General features: G+C 41.3%; 1 protein-coding gene across 4 annotated transcripts in view; it reads right to left on the bottom strand.

The window, feature by feature from the left end:
* dgkh (diacylglycerol kinase, eta) overlaps positions 1-21975 on the bottom strand; it is a 529882-nt gene that overhangs the window by 113937 nt on the left and 393970 nt on the right. For 3 of the 4 annotated variants that reach the window (XM_048541055.2, XM_048541057.2, XM_059650501.1), the window contains 3 exons: positions 19345-19429; positions 17465-17556; positions 12137-12236 (listed from right to left, as the gene is read on the bottom strand). In XM_048541055.2, coding sequence (XP_048397012.2) covers positions 12137-12236; positions 17465-17556; positions 19345-19429 — 277 coding nt within the window. The remainder of the gene's footprint in view (positions 1-12136; positions 12237-17464; positions 17557-19344; positions 19430-21975) is intronic. The other variant, XM_048541059.2, reaches the window with a different exon arrangement.

Genomic DNA, 21975 nt, shown 5'->3' with positions numbered 1-21975 from the left:
ATGCTGCTTGGCCTGCTGTGTTCATCCAGCTCCACACTTTGTTGTCTTGGATTCTCCAGCATCTGCAGTTCTCATTATCTCAAAGCAGATCATTCACCTCACTTATTTGTGTGACATTGTTCTGCACAAACTTTACTGCCAACGTCTGGGTACAAAATTACAATGACTTATAATTAACTGGTTGTAAAGTGCAATCAGTCAAAACTTTGTTTGGAAAATCTTGTTCTCTGGATATCGGCAAACTTAAACTTTGTTCCTTGGTGATGGTGGTCTTTCTGTTTGAACTGGCATTGTTTTATGACAAAGGTGCTCTCATGATCATGCTAGTGAGGTTTACTGACCAATAACAAAGGAACTTTAAGGTATTTCTCACAAAAAAAAGCATCTTTGGGCTCAGTTTATCATTGTTTTAGTTGTCAATTCCCAAACTGTCTGGGTAATAGATCAACAGTAAACTCAAAGTGATTAAGTGTTAAAGCCAGCTGGCACAACCCCTATGAACTTCAAACTGCTGAACAGCTGGTTCATTCACCTATTAGAAGCACCAAAAGGGATATTTAGCCCCTCAGAATTGTTTCACTATTGTTCATGTATGATCTGTGTCCTAACTCCTGAGGAAGACCGGATTGTCTACTGGTCTTTGTCTCATGTCCTTCATAGCATGGGATAACACAACATTAGATTTAAAATTAACAGCTGATGTATTTTTGAGAAAGGTCCAAACTTCTGCTGTTTACAAGTCTTTCCCAGTTTCAGATCTGAGGAATCCTGCTCTAATTCTGCCACCACCCTCCCCCAAACTCCCAAACTACAGTATACGTGGAAATGATTTCCCCGTATCAGCCCGAACTGTTCCCTGGAACATCTTGAAATTTTGAACAGTGACCTCTGAACTCAAATCTCACCTCTTTTAAATATCAGAGTTACATGCACCATTTCATGGATCAAAAGAGAGTGGGGAGTGGAATTCCTGAATTCAGACAACTTTGAAAGATTGCAGTTTGGTGAAATTTTTCAAATTTCAATAATAGCCTTGGAAGGGAAACTATCTGGTTCAGGGATAAAGAAGCCAGCTCTGAAGGTGACTGGACTCAAAACATTAACTCTGCCTTCTCTCCACAGATGCTGACAGATTTGTTGAGTTTCTCCAGCAAATTCTGTATCTAGTCCAAGGGATTTGTTATGCTTTCATGCCTTTTGTTAAATTTGCAGTTATTTTGCTTGGGTTCATTTTGATGAATTCCAATTCCTAATTCAAAGATAGTTTCTTTAGGATGTCAGGCACATTAATCTCTTCTGAAGCAAAGTAACTCTTAACGTGTCTGTCATTTTTATACTTTCATTGGTAAGCACATCATCATTAGTTTACAACCTAACCACTGACTTAACAGACATAAGCTGCGTTGATTTTCATACCATATACAAGTTTCTTTTCAGAGTACAATTATAATTGCTCTTACTTCTTGTTGAGGCAACTGAGTTAGTTTTTAATATTTTTCAATGCTTCTTCTTCCAGTTTTTTGAAGGCCCCCAATTATTCCACACAGAAAGGCAATGTTCAGTGCTTGTGGAGACTCTTTGCAAGACGTAGCCATTGGTCTAAATTCACTGCTCTTTCTACAGATACTTGCGAACTTTTCCTTTTTCAATCCATTGCCAATTCCATTCTTTTGAAAATTACAATTAAATCTGCATTCATCATACTTTCTAGGACTGCACTCCAGATCACAACAGTGGGCTGTGAAAATAATCATTTTCCCGATGTTGTCTGGAAATAGACAAAGTTTGAAGAAACCTTCTGCTGATTTTAAGACATTGCCCTGTTATTGTTGACAGTGATTACAAAGTGATAGTACAGGCAGAAAAGCATGTTCTTAAACAACACTCTAATCTCAGCACTCCCTGTCTCCGTCACCTTCTTCAGCAAGACAACGTCCGTGACTTTTCCAATTTCCTTTGGCTCAACATTGGTAACTCTACCTTCAACACAGCCCAAAACACTGGAAATCCCCCCTCTACCAAAACCACTTCCTCTTTCTAATTTAAGAAGGTCCTAAGATCCAACTCTTTAACCAGTGTACTATTTTCTTTTGCAGCTCAGTATCAAATTGTATTAAGTCACTCTTTGTGCACCTTCTCTGCAGCCAAAACATTGTATTGTTCGCTCTATTTTATTTCCCACAAGCACTTTGCATGCATATACAAAGTATACATCTGCCTGCACTACATGCAAAACATGGGGTAGTACAATGGTTAGCACCGCTACCTCACAGTGCCAGGGACCTGGGTTCAATTCCACCGTCGGGTGACTGTCTGTGTGGAGTTTGCACATTCTCCCCATGTCTGTGTGGGCTTCTTCCAGGTGCTCCAGTTTCCTCCCACAGTCCAAAGATGTCCAGGCTAGGTGGATTGGCCATGTTAAATTGCCCATAATGTTCAGGGACATGTAGGTTAGGTGGATGGGTCTGGGTCGGTGTGGACTTGTTGGGCCGTATTCTATGATTTTATGATAACTTTTCACTCTACCCGGGTTCATGTGACAAATAATAATAAATAAATCAAGGCTGCTTGGATTAACTTAAATTAAAGTTATAGGCGCTCCACATGATATCAAGAAATGGCTGAGGCACTATATATAAGAAACAGAAGCAGGAGCAGGAGTAGGAGTAGGCCGTCCAGCCCCCTCCCGCCCTTGCATCTGTTTGAACACAGCACAGAGTTCCAATGGTGTTGTTGAGTTAGATTTCTCTCCTGCGGGAATCACACTGCACACTTCTTTCCGAAGATAAAGACTGAATAGTCAGAATTTGTAGTAGAATATCCAGATGTGGGTCCTGCCTGCTATTTTGAAAGGTTTGCAAAGTCTTCCTGATTCTGTGAAAACTGGTCCACCTTCTTAGTACCTAACCTGTCAAGTCCCTTCAGAATGTTATCTATTCAATGAAATAATCTTCATTTAACATGTTGTCACTTGTACTTAGGTACAGTGAAAAGTGGATAATGTCACCACACTAGACCACCATCCAGGATTACAGAACAAATGTCACTGACTGAATTGTATAAATGATGACATACTGAATAAATTGATATTAAATTAATATTACTAAAGATGAAACTACTTCTAAAGTTCATCTTTCCCTCGTTATAAACCTCATTCTCTCTGCTCCTCTGGTTGCCGCTGCTAACATTTGTCCCCATGGTCCTGGCAATGCTCCCCTTTCCTGCTGCCCATCGACGATGTCGCTTCTGCGGCACCTCTAAGCTAGAGATTGTCACACTGCTCGGGTCCTGCATCTCCTCTGACTCTGGATATTGACCAACGGGTCCTGGCTCCTAGTCCTGGCTTGTCTTCTGATGCTGCCACTCAAAATGGAACGAGGAATGGAGATACACAGGGTCCTGACCTCCTGCAGGAGGACATCAGGAGGCGGCTCAGGGCAACCAAAACAAAGAATGTGGCCGAACCCACCACGAGCCACGCACAGCTGAACCCATGCTCAGTAGCCAAACACCGCTGGCCCTACCACTGCCAGCTTGGAGTTTCTCATTCTTCTGTATTGGCACAACCTTTCTCTGTAAGACAACTGTTTCATTCCAGGAACCAGCCAAGATTCTCTAGACTGATTCCAATGCAAGCATATTCCTTCATATATAATGAGATAGAATATACATGCAGAAATCTAGGCTAGATCCCTATAGAGATGGGGAATAAAAAAGTCCTCTTCATATACAGCATACTCTTTGAAACAAAGGCAAACATCCAATTTGCTTTCCAAATTACTTGTGTTGCTAATGTCTATTGATGCTTTTACTAGAAAACCCAGAACTGGGTAGGGTCTCCATGTTAATAATACCTTGTTTCTAATCTTCTCTAACAAAAGCAGATAAACTCACACTTTTCCAAATTGCAGCCAAAATTTTCTCCATTCACTTAAATTATCAATATCCATTTACAGATTCCTTTGCCCTCTTCACAACTTACTTCACTACTTTTGTATTGGTCGCAAATTTCAATACAGTAGTTTGTTCATCCAAGTCATTTTATAGACCAGAAATAGTTACTAGAAGGATAGTAATGGCAGTTTGGGGAGTGGTATGATCCTGCTGTGAGCGGAAGTCATCAAATGCCGCTCACAAATTTTATAGATAGGAGTTTCAAGAATGTGGTCACACCAAGTGTTCAGTCAGATAGACAATGACTGCCAGGAGGGGCAGGCATGCAGTGCAGGAGTCCCCCTCGGCCATTCCTCTCCAAAACAAGCATACTATTTTGAATACTGTTTGGAGGAAATGGCCTCTCAGGGGAAAGCAATCGCAGCAGCCAGATCAGTGGCATCACAACTGACAGTGTTGTAAAGCAGGGAGGGTTTAAGTTTAGGTAGATGATAGTGATAAGGGACTCTATAGTCGGGGACACAGATAAGCATTTCAATGGCAGTGAGCAAGACTCCAAAATGATATGTTGCCTTCATGGTTCCAGAGTCGAGGATGTCGATGAGCGAATGGAGGACATTCTAAAAGGAGAAGGCGGGCATCCTGAGATGTTGGTCCATACTGGTCCTGATGATATAGGCAAGAAGAAAGATGAGGTCCTGCAAAGGGAATTTAGAGAGTTAGGTAGAAAGTTGAAAAGCAGCACCTCAAGGGCTGTAAACTCTGGAGTATTCCCTCTGTAACTGGCCAGTGAGATGAGAAATAGGAAGATAACCCAGTTGACTGTATAGTTAAAGAGCTGGTGTAGGAGACAAAACTTCAGTTATCTGGATCACTGGATCTCTTCCAGGGCAGGAGGGACCTGTATATGAGACAGGTTGCACCTAAATTGAAGAGAGGCTTGCTAGTGCTACTCTGGAGAGTTTAAACTCAGTGGTAGGGTGTATAGGAACCCGAACAGCTGGTCAGCATGTAGAGTGATTGAGGAGATTTTGAGGTTAATAGGAAGAACAGGCTGGACCATATTAATGAACACAGCAGAACTGACGGTCTGAACTGTGTTTATTTCAACATAAGCATAACGATTGAGGCACGTGAGCTTAGAGCCTGGATTAGGTTATGGACCAATGTTGTTGTAACCATTATAGAAATTTGCTTGAGAAGAACAGCACTTGGACATAAGCATTTCAGAATTTAGATGTTTCAGGTGAGAAAGAGACAAATGTAAAAGGGATGGAGGAGTTGCATTATAGATTAAGAAGAATGTCACAGCTGCACTAAGTGAGGGCATCTTGGAGGGCTCACCCAGCAAAGCCATATGGATAGTGTTCAAAAGTCAGAAAACTGCTTTAGATCCCCTCACTTTCTTCAGATCAAAGATGTGGCCATGGGTATCCTCATATCCTCAATTCTGCCAGTCTCTGTGCGGAACATGGAACATTCCTTGTTCTCAGTCCTACTTAGGTCCTTCCCCACTACTGTTACTTTGGTACATCAATTACATCATCAGTGCTGCTTCTCTCCTTTGTCTGGAATTAGGAAAATTTATCAATTTTGCTTCCAACTTCTCCCCTGCCCCACAATCACCTGGTCGAACTTGGATTCCTGCCTCACCACCTCGACATCTCTGTTTCCATTTCTGGATAAGCTGGCCACCAATATCTATTACAAACTCATTGACTCCCACAGTTAATTGGACTATACATCCTTACTCTGTTTCCTATAATACTCCATTCTATTCTCCGAATTTCTGTTTCCATCGCGTCCGTTCTGATGATGCCACCTTCAACACGACGGACTTAGAATTTCCTCAACTGAGGAATCCCTGCTACTATACTTTACAGGGCCCTCAGCCATGACTGATCCATCTCCCAGGTTTCTGCCCTCACCCCTTTCCCATCCATAGAACCAAAGGAGCCTGTGGTCATCACTTCCCACCCCATTAGCATCTGCATCCAAATGCATCATAGGCTGCCATTTACACCATCTCCAGCGGGATGCCAGGAGTGGACAGAAATTCCTTGCTTTTGTCAGCCTCTCTCAGGGGCTGTATCCTCTGGGATACCTTGGTCCACTCCTCCACTCCCAACACCTCCCCAAAGCACCTTCACATGCAATGGCAGAATGTGTAACACCTGCCCACTTACTTCCTGCCCTCCTCACTATCCAAAGCTCTAAATGTGTACTCCAAATAAAGCAGCAATTTACGCTCATTTCACTCAATCTAGCCTAGTATCCCCTGCTCACATTGTGGTCTCCTCTACACCTGGGAGACCGGGTGACTGCTTTGCAGAACATTGACTTTCTGTCTGCAAAAATGACCCTGTCTCCGGACAACATCTGTCTCGTGTCAAGGCTGTGTGCAAGCTGGAAGAACAGAACCTCATTGTTTTACTGGGGACCCTGCAGCCTTCAGAATCCAGTATCGAGTTCAATAATTTGAGGGGTTGAGCAGCTTCTTCCATATTCTTTACCCACGCCCAGCCCCAGGCCCTGTCAGTCTATCCAATGTCAACTATTAACGGTCCAGATTAGTAACTATTGATTTTCCCCAGCTCACCATTTTCCATCCTTTTGTTTGCCCAACTGCTGGTGTCTCTTTCTGGCTCCAACTTCACCCGTAATTTACTCCTCCATTTCCTTCACCCCATCTTCAGCATGTATAGCAACCTTTATTGAGTTACACTCAGTTCTAAAGGAGGGTCACTGGGCCCAAAACTCTGCTTTTTCTCCACAGATGGTGTCAAGCCTGTTGGATTTCACCAGCAATTTCTATTTTCGAATAAGAAAAGTGTAGTTGTACTATAGGCTTCCCAATACCCAGTGGGAGACAGAGGGACAGATATGTAGACAGATCATGGAAAGATTTAAAAACTACAGGGTTGTTGCAGTGGGTCATTTTAACTTCACTAATATTGACTAAGACACAGTCAGTGCCAGGGACTTAGATAAGGGAGAACTTGTAGATGTATCCAGAAGGGCTTCTTGAAACAATATGTAGATAATGCAACTATGAAAGGGGCTGCATTAAACCTGGTACTGGAAATGAGGCTGGCCAGGTTCAGTGAGGGACCATTTTGGAAATAGTGATCATTATCCTGTAAATTTTAAGATAATTCTGAATGAGGATAAGACTGGTCATCAAGTGAAAGTGGCAAACTGGGAAAAGGTAGGAACAGGAGAAATAGACTGGGCGAGGCTGATGGAAGATAAATCTACATGGAAGTCTTTTAAAGGCCAGTTGATCAGAATTTGGGACCAGCACGTTCCTGTGAGGATGGACGATAAGGATGGCAAGATTCAGGAACCCTGGAACGAGAAGAAATAGTGAATGTTTAATCAAAAAGAAAAGAAAGGAAGCATATGTGAGGCTTAGGAACTGGAATCAAACAAATCCCTTGAGGAATGTAAAGGTGCAGGAAGGAACTTAAACAAGAAATTAGGAGAGCTAAAAGGAGCCAAGAAATATCCTTGGCAAATAGGATGAAGGAGAATTCAAAGGCATTTTATATGTCGATCAGGAGCAAGAGGATAACTAGGAAAAGGATAGGGAGACTTAAGGATAATGGAGGGAATTGACACATGCAGCCAGAGGAAGTGAGTGAAGTCCTTAAGAGTACTTTGCATCGGTTTTCACCAAGGAGAAGAGTATGGATGATGGTAAGATTAGGGAGGAGCATGTCAATATTAAGGAGGAGATAGCATTGAGTGTCTCGAAAACAGGGAGGTAACTACGTCCCCAGGACCTGAAGGAATCAATCCCAGGATTATAAGGCAGGCTAGGGACGTGATTACTGTAGTCATGACAGATACCTTTGTATCTTCTTTTGTCACAGATGAGATTCCAGAAGACCAGAGATTATCAAATGTTGTTCTTTTATTTCAGAAAGGCAACAGGAATAAGCCACTAAATTATAGGTCGTTGAGCCTTACATCAGGGGTAGGGAAATTACTGGAAACAATTCTTACAGGCAGCATTTACTCAAATTTGGAAAAGAATGGAATTATTAAGGTTAGTCAGCACAGTTTTGTGTAGGCATGGTCTTGTCTGACAAATTTAATTGAGCTTTCAGAGAAAGTGACAAAGGTGATTGATGAGAGTAGGGTAGTGGATGTTGTTATATGGATTTTAATAAAGTATCTGATAAGGTCCCTCATCATAGGCTGGCCCAGAAGATTAAGTCACATGGGATCCACCATGACTTAGTGAGTTGGATATAAAATTGGATTGGTCATGGAAGACAAAGGGTAGTTGTGGAGGGGTGCTTTTCTGACTGGAGGTCTGTGTTGTTCTACAAGCATCAGTACTGGGATTTCTATTGTTTGCAATATATATAATGATTTGGATAAAAATGTCAAGTTTGCAGACATCTCAAAAATTGGTGGAGTTGTGGATAATGAAGAAGGCTATCAAAGGATTCATACAGCGAGATATAGATAGTTGGAAAGTTGGGTGGATAAATGGCAGATGGTGTTTAATCCAGACAAGTGTGAGGTGATGCATTTTGGGAGGTCAAAATCAAAAAAAAAGTATACACTAAGTAGCAGGACCCTTAACAGCAATGATGTACAGAGGGACAAAAGTGGTAACACAGGAGGATAAGGTGATAAAGGCGGCATACAGCAATCTTGGCTTCATAATTTGGGGCTTGAAGATAAAAGTTGGCAGTTCATCTTGTAGCTATATAAAACCTTCGTTCAGCCACAGCTGGAAAGTGTGCGCAGTTCTGGTTGCCACACAGTAGGAAAGATGTGGAGGTTTTGGAAAAAGTACAAAAAAGGTTTACCAGGATGTTGCATGGATTGAAGTGTATTCAAGTTTGATTTATTGTTGTCACAATAAGTGAAAAACATTGTTACTGCATGCTCTACAGGCAGATCATGCCATACAAAGTAGATCAGATTAGATTCTCTACAGTGCGCAAACAGGCTATTTGGCCCAACAAGTCCACTCCACCCCTTGATATATCCCACCCAGACCCATTCCTCTATAACCCTCACACCCCTGAATACTACGGGTAATTTAGCATGGCCAATCCACCTAGCCTGCACATTTTTGGACCGTGGGCGGAACCTGGAGCACCTGGAGGAGACCCACGCAGACATGGGGAGAATGTGCAAGCTCTGCACAGACAGTTACCCGAGGCTGGAATCGAACACGGTGCTGACAGGCTGCAGTGCTAACCACTGAGCTACCGTGCCGCCCATTAGGGGAGCAGAACAGAGTGCAGAATACAGTGTTACAGCTGCAGATAAGGTACAGAGATGGGTAGAGAGAGAGGGATCAACTAGTTTGTCTGGTGGGCTGGGCTGTGTTCATGATTCTGTAGTTTCTGCAGTCTTGGCAAGAGCAGTATTAGCTATAAAGAGGAGGTTGGGCAAATGTGGATTGATTTTGCTAGAGTGCCGGAGGCTGAGGTGTGACCTGATCAAAGCATACAAAACATAAGCGGCATAAATAAGAAAAGATTCTTAGACAGAATCTTTTTTCCTGGTGGAATTGACAAATTCTACAGGTATAGGTTTAAAATGAGCAGGGGGAAGTTTAAAGAAGGTGCCTGATATGCGCTGCCAGGTAGTAGAAGCAGATATAATTGCAAAGTTTTAAGAGATATTTTGACTGACACATGAGCACGCAGGGAATAGAGGAATACAGAGCACAGGCTGGTAGATGGAATTAATTTCAAATGGCATCATGATCGGCACAGACACGGTGGGCCGAACCACCTGTTTCTGTGGCTGTAATGTTCTATGTTCTATATTTGTGGCCCCAGCACTGACTCCCATATCATTTCATTTGTTACAGTTTGCTAATTATCTATTTTATCCTAATTATTTGATTCCTGTTCATTAGCCGATTCTCTATCCATGCCAGTGGATTACCCGCACCCGCTCCTCACCCCTTTCAATAACAGAAGCTCTTGTATTGTAGCCTTTTACAAAACTCCTTACTGAATGCCTTTTGGAAGGCTTTTGTTTATTGAGAACGTCATCACTGGATAGAATAACCAGCATGCATAAGCAGAAACACTTATGTGTGACTTCACTGGAACCTATATGCAATTTTTTTCCAATAATGTGGTAACACTCATCCTGTTGGAATAAGAAAACGGATCCAAAATAAACAAACTGTTTCAATCACATACTGATTTAATTTGGTTGTGGTTTTACAACTTAATTATTTTGAAATGAAGGTGGGGCAGTCGGCTCACACACTGGTGCTAACTTCACTGTAGGTGTGCAGAGAGATGTGTTGCGGCCAGTTGACAGCACCAGCCCCCATTTGAGCGTGTGCCACCAGCCATTTTACTGGCCACTTGGCATTTGAAGTAATTACATGGTTTTGGAAATCCAAAAATACCACATCTACTGGCTGTCCTGTATCTACCTCGTTATACCTTCACAGATTTCCTTTTACTAAAATCATGCCGACTGTCTGATTTCACTGCAGTTTTCTAAATGCCCTGGTACAACCTCTCCAATAATAGATTTTAACAGTTCTCTCAATGACAGATTTTAGATGCACTGGACTATAGTTTCCTGCTCTGTCTTCCGCCTTTTCTCGAACAGAGATGTTACATCTGTGGTTTATTAATAACTCACTCATGATGTCCAAAGCGTGGATGGGTGCAGCTCCAAAAATATTCAAGAAGCTTGACACAATCCAGATTAAAGCAGCCCACTTGAATAGCACACTATCTACCACGATCATCATTAATTCCCATCACCACCAATACACAATGGTAAGCACTGTATACAACGCACTGCAGAAATTCACCAGGGTCCCTTCGTCAGCATCTTCCAAACCCAAGACCTCTACCAACTAGAACAACGGGGTGGCAGATGCACGGGAACACCACTACCTGTAAGTTCCTCTCCAGGCCATATCACAAGTTGGAAATATATCGCTGTTCCTTCAGAGCCGCTGGATCAGAATCCTGGAACTCCCTCCTGAACAGCACTGTGGGATCTTTACACCAAATCGGCAGTAGCGGTTCAAGAAGAAAGCTCACCACTACCCTCTCAAGGGCAATTAGAGATGGGCAATAAATGCTGGCCCAGCCAGAGATACTCACATTACAAGAACAAATAAAAATGTAAGTTATTATGATTCAGAAAAAATCTTCTCTGATCAGGTTAATGCACATATTTGTCAGTTCTCGTGTACCAGAATATATGTTACATCCGAGGATTTCTGCTCCAGGATGTTGTCAAAAGGGTTCCAGATTGTGGGTAAGCTTAAATTATGATCTGCAGCTTTTTCATGTTTTAATTCCATTTAAATGCGTTAATGCAATCGGAGCAAAATTACGTGGGATATTCACCTGATCTTACATGTCATACATGCCTTGAGCATTAAATCACACAACGTCTCACAATCTGTAGTCCTAAATAGTGGATGGCCATGTTCAGCCCCACTCACTAACTGTATCAAACAGTTAGATATTCACAGGGAGCTCCTCAGCCTTTAAACCTAACACCATTTTTACTATAATGGTGACTTGTTGCATTAGATGAGTGCATGTTTGAAGGTTCTAGACAGAAGCATTGCGATGGGTAAAGAAAGAGCATGTTAATAACTGAAAGGATGGCCACAAATGGATCTGAACCATCAGACCATCTCACAAAATCTATCATTTCAATCACACACAAGGCAGAAAATGTGATTAGTAAACTGTCTGCCTGGTTAGTTAACAAATTGTTCAAATTATTTTTAAGCAGAAATGAAATTTTTTGAAATAGGAGCTTATGGTATGACTTGATTAGGCATTCAGAATGCAGAACAAAGAGCATTACAGCAGGGATTTTCACATTCTCAGAGACTGGGGTAGTCCCAAAGAAGTGTACAAACATCAAGACACTTTGAAGTTTAATCAGGAAATGCAACAGCCAATTTGTTTTCAGCAAAGTTCTGTGATCAGCATTGTGAAAAATGGCCAGTAAGTATCTTCATTAGTGGCGGGGGTGAATGTTAACTAGGAAGTGGAGAGAGCTCTTCTCCAAAATAATAATGACTGTGGATGGAGCCTTATTTGGATATCACATCGGTTCCTTTGTTATGCCCTACACCATGACCTCAAGTTTCTCTCTGCAATCGGCAAACTATGCCGATCAAAATTTTATACTGCTTCTGTTTCACAATGTGCTCTGGCAATGCACAACAGTCAAAGTTCCTCAAAATATTACATGTCTTAACTCTTACTTTGTTGGTCAGTGTTTCACTCTCTTCTGTATTTTCGTTGGTCTTTTCATATGATTTGCCAACTTTGGCAACAAAGTCCTTCACAGTCTCGCACAGGATTCTAACAGACAAAATATGAAAATTGGTTGGATTATATCAGCTCTATAACTTTAACCCAGTTACCAAATCTGGCTCAAAGAATGTCTGGAGGTCTATAAACTAATTTCCCACCACCAAAGATCACTTCCGCAATGCATCCATTCTCATGGATTACCACCTTCATAAAGCCAATCATTACCTGAATGTCAGTCAAACAACCCTTTTTCCTGTGTTTAATATTTCTTGAAATAATAATCAAGGTGATCCAAATAATTATCTGTGTAAAAGTATTATTATACATTGCTGAATTATTTTTTTTAATGGTTCTGAATCTTGAGTTCCTCAATACTGCATGGTTATCTTGAAGAATTTTCAAATGACAAGGGAAGATATTGCTGAGGTATCTGTATGTTCAACAACCATGGGTGAGGTGCTAGAAGACTGCAGGGTGGCTTACAGAGTCATACAGCATGAAACAAACCCTTCGATTCAACTCATCCATGCTGACCAGATAGCCTAATCTGATCCAACCCCATTTGCCAGCTTTTGGCCCATGCCCCTCTGAATCCTTCCTACTCATGTAATCACGCAGATGCCTTTGTATGTTATAATTGTACCTGCTTTCACCACTTCCTCTGGCAGCTCATTCAATACAAGTACCACCCTCTGTGTTAAAATGCTGCCCCTCAGGTCGCTTTTATATCTTTCCTTCCCTTACTTTAAACCTAGCCCTCTACCTTTGAACTCTCCTATCCTGGGGAAGAGATCTTGGTTATTCAACCTTTCCACACCCCTCATAGCCTCTGTAAGATCATCCCTCAGTTTCCACTGATCCAGGGAAAATTCAGCTTATTCAGCCTCTACGTACAGCTCGAAACCACTACTCCCTGGCAACATACATGTAAATCTTTTCTGAATGTTTTTGAATTTAACAAAATCTTTTGTATAGCAGGGAGACCATATTTGAACACAGTATTCTAAAAGTAAGCTAATCAGTAAGACTTTCCAAGTGCATGTAAATCCTGACCCTCCGAATCCCCTCCAACAAGTTGCCCATCATGGACATCAGGCTCACTAGTTTATAGTTCCCTGGCTTTTCCTCACCACCTTTCTTAAATAATGACAACACATTAGCCAACTTCTTATCTTCTAGCACTTAATCCATGGCAATCAATGATACAAATATCTGAGCAAGGGGGATCAGCGACCAAATCCTTGGCTTCCTACATAGGTCTGGGATAAGTCTGATCGTGTCATGGGGATCTATCTATCTTTATGCATTTTAACACACCCAGCATTTTCTCTTTTGTAATATGGATACTTTTCAAGATATGATGACTATTTATTTCCAAAAGTTCTCTAGCTTCCTTCTCCACAGCAAACACTGACATGAAGTACTTGTTTAGAGTCTCACCCATCTCCTGTGGTTTCACACTTAGGCAGCCTTGTTGATTTTTAAGGGGTCTTATTCTCTCCCTAGTTACTTTTTTGCCTTTTACATACTTGTAGAATCTCTTTGGATTCTCCTGAGTCCTATTTGCCAAAGCTATCTCATGTCCCTTACCAAAGGCAGTAAGGAAAAGTCTAGGAACTACAGACTGGCGAGCCTGATGTCAGTAGTGGGCAAGTTGCAAGAGGGAATTCTGAGGGACAGGATTTACATGCATTTAGAAAGGCAAGGATTGTTTAGGGGTAGTCAACATGTCTTTGTGCTTGGAAATCACGTCTCACCAACTAGATTGAGTGTACCAAGGAGGTGACAAAGAAGATTGATGAAGCTGGAGCGGTAGACTTGTATATATGGATTTCAGCAAGGTGTTCAACACGATTCTTCATGGTAGACTGGTTATCTAGGTTAGTTCACATGAAATCCAGGGGGACCTAGCCAATTGGGTACAAAATTAGCTTGAAGGCAGGAGACAGAGGGTGATGGTACAATGGTTGTTTTTTGGACTACAGGCCTGTGTCCAGTGCTGTGCTGCAAGGATTGTTGCTGGGTCACTACTTTTCATCATTTACATAAATGATTTGGATGTAATTATAGGAGGTATGTTTGCAGATGACAACAGAATTGGTGGTGTAGTGGACAGTGAAAGAAATTATCTCACAGTATGGGCCAATGGGCTGACGAGAGGCAAATGAAATTTAATTTAAATATACGTGAGGTGCTGCAATTTAGTAACACAAACCATGGCTGGACTTAACCAGTTAATGGCAAAGCCTTCGGACTGTAGCCAAACTAACAGACCTTGGGGCGCAGACGCATAGCTTCTTAAAGAGGCTTCACAGGTAGACAGGATGGTGAAGGAGGGCATTTGGTATCCTTGTCTTTATTGGTCAGTGCATTAAGCACAGGTATTTAAGCTATAACATGTGTTTCATTAACACAAATTGGCTGTAATACAATGAATTGTGGATGCTGTTTGGATAATGTGAGCTTTCTGCTGTACGTATATTGATTTCTTCATAGCCTGATTTTCTAAAGTGACTTTCTACAATGCAATTTTATTTTGCGCAAGGTCACTCTAGAACATAACTATTGCATTACAGGAGAAATACCTGTATAAGAGTTGGGATGTCATGTTGTGGCTGTTCAGGACATTGGTGATGTCAGTCTTAGAGTACTGTTTTCAGTTCTGGTCTCCTTGCTGAAAGAAGGATGTTGTCAAACTTGAAGGGGTGCAGAAAAGATTTACAAGGATGTTGCCAGAATTAGAGGATTTGAGCTATCAGGAGAGACTGAATAGGCTGGGGCTATTTTCCCTGGCCTGTTGAAAGCTGAGGGGTGACCTTATAGAGGTTTACAAAATCTTGAGGGGCATGGACCGGGTGAATAGCCAAGGTGCATGTATGAAACAGGCTGCCAGAGAAGGTGGGTACAATTACAACATTTAAAAGGCAGCTGGATAGGTACATGAAGAGGAAGGGTTTAGAGGGATATCGGCCAAATGCTGGAAAATGGGGCTATATCAGTTTAGGATATCTAGTTGGCGTGGCCAAGTTGGACCAAAGGGTCTGTTTCTGTGCTGTATAACTCTGATTCTCTAGTTCTTCGACTGGGTTTTCACTGCATCAGTGATCAAAATGATAACATCAAAAGACATAATACAAGTCATTAAGACAGAACAAGAAAGGGCAAAGTACTGCAGATGCTGGGAGGTCTAAAATAAAAACAGGAACTTCAGGTAAAATGCAGCAAGTCTGGTAGCATCTGTGGAGACAGTTTATGTTTCAAATCCAATGCTTCTGATTCAAAACTTCAGTTCAGTTCTGAAGAAGAATCATAATGAACTAAACGTTAACTTCATTTTATTCTGCACAGATGCTGCTAGACCGCAGAGTTTCTCGAACACTTTCTGATTTTATTTCATTAAAACAGTCTTCACCTTTTCATTGCATGCAAGTAGTTGTTGCACTGATTTGGGCACTGATGCCTGCTGTCATAAATCATTTGTCACAAAGTCTCTGCAGTACTTATCCCTCACACTGTGGAACCTTACTTCATCATGGAATTCAGAGAACAATAAAGCAAATAAAATTTAATGGAGATAACAAGGTGTGGAGCTAGATGAAGACAGCAGGCCAAGCAGCACCTCCTGCTCCTATGAAGCTGTTTGGCCTGCTGTGTTCATCCAGCTCTACATCTTGTTACCTCAGATTCTCCAACATCCGCAGTTCCTCCTATCTCTGAAAAAAATTTAACGAAGATACATTTTGTCCAGATCAATTCCTGATCTTCTCACTGGGTAACTGCTCTAGAGATGGTCACATTAATAATGTAGAGGTCACATCAATGTGCTGAAGTTGGCCGTTAGCTTTATTTGTTCAAGAAAACATGATTGCTTCATATTTGCATTTGGATAGATTATTTTATGAAGTAACATACTGAATGCATCAGGGAAGTTTCTTAACCAAAGGCAAAACTAAAACATTTTATCACAACATAAACCTTATAAGAGGTCAGCACAGCTCCCTTCTCTGTTTTGGAGCAACTTATTACCTTTAGACTGTGCACATTGTGGCTATGCATCTCTAAAACCTTTTAGTTCTTTTATAGTTGAAGGAAATAAGATTTGCTTTAGTTAAATTATTTTGTCCAAGGCTTGAGAAGAAAACTCAAATTGAACTTTAAAGAATAAACCGAGAATGTAGCCAGTTTATTTCCCATTGTTTGACCAACTGTTTGAAGCTGTGCAATATCATTTTAACACCTTCTGATTTGTAAAACATACAGTTGTGCAAATCGATATTAGTGTACATGTACTTTTGCGACACTGTGTTTTCACCTACAGGCAGGTAAATAAACACATGTGGCTTAATTGTTTTTGAAAACAAGTAGAAAGCAGCCTGCTCAGAGCATTAGCCTACTCTTTGTTTCACCTGTCTAACTCACAAGACAAACTAGGGCTAAAGGAGGTAAATTGTGGGGATAGATCGTATAGATTTTGGCTTATTTTGCCTTGACAGCCAAAGATTGAGGGTCAATCATGTTAAGGTATTTAGGATGATTAAATGATTTGATAGAATAGGCAAAGAGTAACCATTGTTCCTATAGGGGAGTCAGAACTAGGGAATATTACCTCAAAAACTAGAGCGGGGCCTTTCAACTGTGATGTATTTCTTTTCATGCTAAGGGCAATTGAGATCTTGACCTCTGTCCACCTGGGAAGGTGTTAAGACTAGGGAGTCAGCTGAAATTTTTAAAATTGAGATTGAGAGATGAGAAATGATATTAACAGCTATGGAACCATTGCAGGTAAATTAAGATCCAATCCATTACAATTGGCAGAACTGGGCTGAGAGGCTGAATAGCCTATTACTGCCCTACACTTTGCTGGGAAGTGGTGGCCCTAAAGTTATTGACTTGTTTTCCTTCTCTTGCACACAGAGTTAACTCAATCCTGGTGGCACGTGAAATCAGGGATCAACCTACCAACCCCTAATCAAATCAATTACATAAAGTTCACACTGTCAGAGCAAAGAAGATTTAAAAAAAACCCAGGGAGGTTCAGGGAGCATGAATAAACAACAGAAATTCAAATGCTGAATAATAAGACTGCCTGTCCTACTCACATCTGATTCAAAGAAAGAGACCTCACATAGCAACGGTGCGGCATGGTGAGTCTTTCTCATGGATCAGATAATATATCAAATACATTATTCACTTCTGATTCTTCCCATGTAGATGTGTATAAGTCAGGAAGCTGACTAACATTCTTCCACAGATATTTCATGCATCAAGCGACTCACTTGGCAGACGATATTACAACCGAGTGTTGGTCAGAGTTGAGGATTTTGGTGAGGTGAGCAGCAACTGAATCCTCATAGGCTGATATCTGCAACTGAGAGGAGAAAGTTAGACATCCCGGATACACTGAATTGGCCAAAAATTCAGGACATCTGGTGAGATTTATCTTCAACTATATTCATCATGACAGAAGTACAACATGTCTCCTAAATATACCCATGTTCACAATATCCTGACTGTTATCCACTGTCCTCAGAACCTGCATAAAAACCGATTCTGAAAATACTCTGAAAATACACAGGCAGCACCTGTAGAGAGAAACACAGTTAACCTTTCAAGACAATAGCCTTTCTTAACAAATGAATGAAGGAAGATAGAAATATGACATATTTTAAGTCAGTCCGGACAAGCAGAAGGGAAGATCTGTGATAGGGTAAGTAGTAGGAGTGAAAATGTGACATAAGGCATCATGGTACAAGCGCCAATGGGACAGGTGCAGAATCAAAAGAGGCATCTATACGCAGAGCAAATGACTGGAAAGCGGCCGTCCAATTACAAAGTGAAGGAATAAAGAAATGATCCACCAGAACTGATCTCGCAAAAAAGAAACAAAAAATAAAAAGGTTATAAGTGGAAATGGTTGAATTCATTAGTGAATCCAGAAGGCTGTAAAGTACTCAGTCAAATGGTGAAGTTTTGCTCCTTGAGCTTGCATTAGCTTCACTGGGGCACCGTACGAGAAGGAGGACATAATAAGATCCAAGTGCAAGCAAGGTAGAGGGACTAGTATTGAAATAACCAGTAACAGAAAGCTCAGGGTCATTACTGTGAACTGAAAGAAGGTGTTCCACGAATTGCTGAAACGGTCTGTGTTTGGTCTTCCCAACCTATCAGTGTTTCAAGCGTGTTGTTTCTTAACTGAGGAGCTGCAGCAGATATATACACAGGAAGCAGCATTGTCACTGTCCCAACCTCTGAGCAAGGAGGTGTGGTTCCAAGTCCCACCTGCTCCAGAGGTGTGAAATAACATCTCTGAAGGGGTTCATTAGAAAATACCTATAGCCTAAAAAGTGACCCTCACCCATTGGGTCTTGTTATTCAATTCAACATGTTTGGACATGATAGGACACACCTCCAACAGCAGGTGGGACACTCAACTTCTGGCCCGAAATACTACCAGTATTCCCTTACCAATGGGGCATATCTATTTCTCTCTGCCACATTTTTCAAGTTTTCATTCCGTTCTTTGATCCGACTATAATGATTTACAGATGCTCTACACATCCTTTATGTTTTGATTTTCCCAGTACATTCAATTACACCTTGTTTGTTTTATCATTTAAATTCTCCTGTCCTCCACTGTATCACGGATCTCCCATTTTGTTCTTTCCTCCTAACTTCTCTAATTTAGCCTTGCTTTGCTGGGTTTGTAAATGCATCATCAGTGTTCAAGCAGAAGCAACTGCTGCAGGGCAGCCTGCCAGATTAACATCTACACAACACATGTTCTCAAGCTTCCAAGTGCGTCCAAAATATCTGTGATGGTAACTGCAGACCAAATCGAACCAATATTATGATTATTCAACTGAAAGGAACTTTGGCTTAGTTTACACTGATACATCTCAATATTATCCATAAAAAAATCTTCCATTTTCAAAAACTCAGGCTAAATTTTCCTAAGCTTCATTCCTATTTAGTCTGCTTGATTCATAGTGCTCCTGATTTTTGCAACAATGAATTGTAATGGAGCAAATGTCCATGAAGTAAGGCACGAGGACAGGAACCCAGCCTTACCAGATTCGTTCTTTCCCATTCTGGCTCTGAGCAAAATGATGTTCTGTAACTCAAAGCTTGTGTGCATTTCGCAATGCTAAAGACTCACTTGGGATTCCTCAGCATCCTCCTCTGGGGTCACTGCCAGGGCATGTTTCGGCGGTATTTTTATTTCATACGTCATAATGCTCCATCTGTGTAAAAACAAAAGCAGGTCCTATTGAATTACCATCTGCTGACCAATATAACACAGGAGGCCCAAGACCATAAAAACTGACAGCTTTTTGAACATTCAGTACTGTAATATGTGATCTTTAGTTGGCAAGGGAACACAGTAAACAAATTACATGACTTAAGCAGCTTCAAATACTGTACAACGTATTATCACATTAACCAGCACAAAGCAATGTTGTGTTTATGGAAGTTATCTCTGATGACATTGCTCACCATGAGTCCAATGATTGATCCTTCTGACAGGGGTGTTATGCCATATAGAAGTCATGGCATGAACTGAAGGAGCAAAGACTCCAGTCTCTCGATTCCCTTAATAAAGATATTTCTCCAGCCTGTACAGGAAAGCTTTTACTCTCATTCGTCTGAGTATGACTTTTCAACTGCTTAAAACTGTTGACTGCCATTTCCCCATTTCACTCCTCTTAATACTTCTACTAAATGAGAGGCAGAGATAGAGTCGATAGCCAGAGACTTTTCCCCAGGGCAGGATTGACTGCCACGAGGGGTCATAGTTTTAAGGTGTTAGGAGGAAGCTATAGAGGAGATGTCAGAGGGAGGTTCTTCACCCAGAGAGTTGAGCGCGCATGGAATAGTTTACCAGTGGTAGTCATGGAAGCGGAGCCATTAGTGACATTTAAGCGACTGCTGGAAATGCACATGGACAGCAGTGAATTGAGGGGAATGTAGGTTAGGTTATTTTATTTTTGGATTAGGATTATTCCATGGCACAACATCGTGGGCCAACCGGCCTGTACTGTGCTGTACTTTTCTATATTCTATGTTCTAAATTGAGTGCTTTTCAAGTCTTTTTATGCATATCCATTGCCTCATCCCAGTGAATATACACTGGACCCCTTCTTATTTCTCAACACCATTATTAATATAACATGGAGCCCAGTACAGCACACAATACTCTAGATAAGGAGATATAGGCTCATTGGTACTCACTGGCTCTAATATTCTACACTTTGTGATAAACCTAGAATTTCATTCTATGACCTCCTGAGGAGAAGTGGTGGTCTTCAGTAATAATCTCACATTATTCAAATGACAATTAGATGTATTTAATTAACTCTGACGAAGTGTCACCAGATGCAAAATGTTAACGTTTTTCTCCCTAAAGATGGTTCCATACCAGCTAGGTTTCTCAACAATTTGTGTTTTAGTACTTGATTAGATCTGTTTGCATGAAGCTCTATAAGCATGACCTCAGGTTGTTCAGATTAGTGCTAACTGTTGAGGAACCCTTGCTGATTGAAAGATGTTTTATATTTTTAAAAACATTAAGCCACTGTTGCCTTTTTAATACTAAAGTGCGACACAGCCAGAAAGAGAAATGTCAGATTTTGATATCCACATCTCTCTATACAGTTTGACACAGCTGCATGATTCGAGAAGTTCCACATCCAGACTATGGAACTATTAAAAATAAAAGATTGACTTCATTTATATAGTGCCTCATACAACCCCATGACAACACAACAATCTTCACAACTAATTAAATATTTTGAAGTGTTGTTAACAAGGCAGTCAATTGCACTCCACAAGCTCCCACAAACCATAATAAGACAATGTCCAGATAATGGTTTCAGCAACATTGGTTGAGGTTAAATATAGCCAGGACTATCCTGTTTGATAAATGCTGAAGTCAGTGTTCCTAATGCTATTTTGCATTTTAAGGAACATAATGTCTGGAGATTACAGGCACCAGGCACTCCTGGTTTTTTAATTGTGGATTTACTAAGTGTCACGTGGAGCACTGAGATCAGACCTGGGCACCACACCCTCAAAAGGAGGTACTGGCCTCGGAGGGAGTACAAAGTAAGTTGACAAGAATGAAACCTGGACATCAGGGGTGAAAGTTAAGGGTACAAATTATACAAATTAGGACTGTTTTGTTTAGAATGTAGAAGCCTAAGGGGTGATCTACTGATATCTTCAAGACATTAATGGGAGATAGAAATAATTTATTTCCACTGGTTCAGGATTCTAGAACCAGGGGCAGAGTTGAAAATTAGGTCCAAGCCATTCAAAAGAGACGTCAGGAAGCACTTTGATGCACAAAGAGTGGGAGTGGTTTGGAACTCTCTTCCACAAGTGGCAGTGCATGCTGGATCAGTTGTTAATTTTAAATGTGAGAGCAATAAACTTTTGTTAAGCAAAGGTATTAAGAGGCAGGGGTCAAAAGCAGGTCTGTGGAGCAGGTAGTGCGTTGCCTTCCTGAACCACCATATTCCAAGGCATGTACAGTTGCCCATGCTGCTATTACAGAGGATCTCCAGGAATTGACCGGGTGACAGCAAAGGAACAGGGATATAGTTTGAGGCCAGAGGGTCGTGTGGCCTGGAGGGGACCTGCAGGTGGTGGTGCTCCCATTCATTTGTTGCCTTTGTCCTTCAGAATGGTAAAGGTTGTGGGTCGTGTTGAAAGATCAATGGTAAGGCACCGCAATGTGTCTTGCAGATGGTACATACTGCTGCTACTATGCATCAGTCATGAAGCAAGT

Source organism: Stegostoma tigrinum, chromosome 12, assembly GCF_030684315.1.
Source record: "Stegostoma tigrinum isolate sSteTig4 chromosome 12, sSteTig4.hap1, whole genome shotgun sequence".
In the NCBI taxonomy this organism is placed as follows: Eukaryota; Metazoa; Chordata; class Chondrichthyes; order Orectolobiformes; family Stegostomatidae; genus Stegostoma; species Stegostoma tigrinum.
Note: the sequence above shows the minus strand (reverse complement) of the source record. Positions and strands in the feature narration are given on the sequence as shown.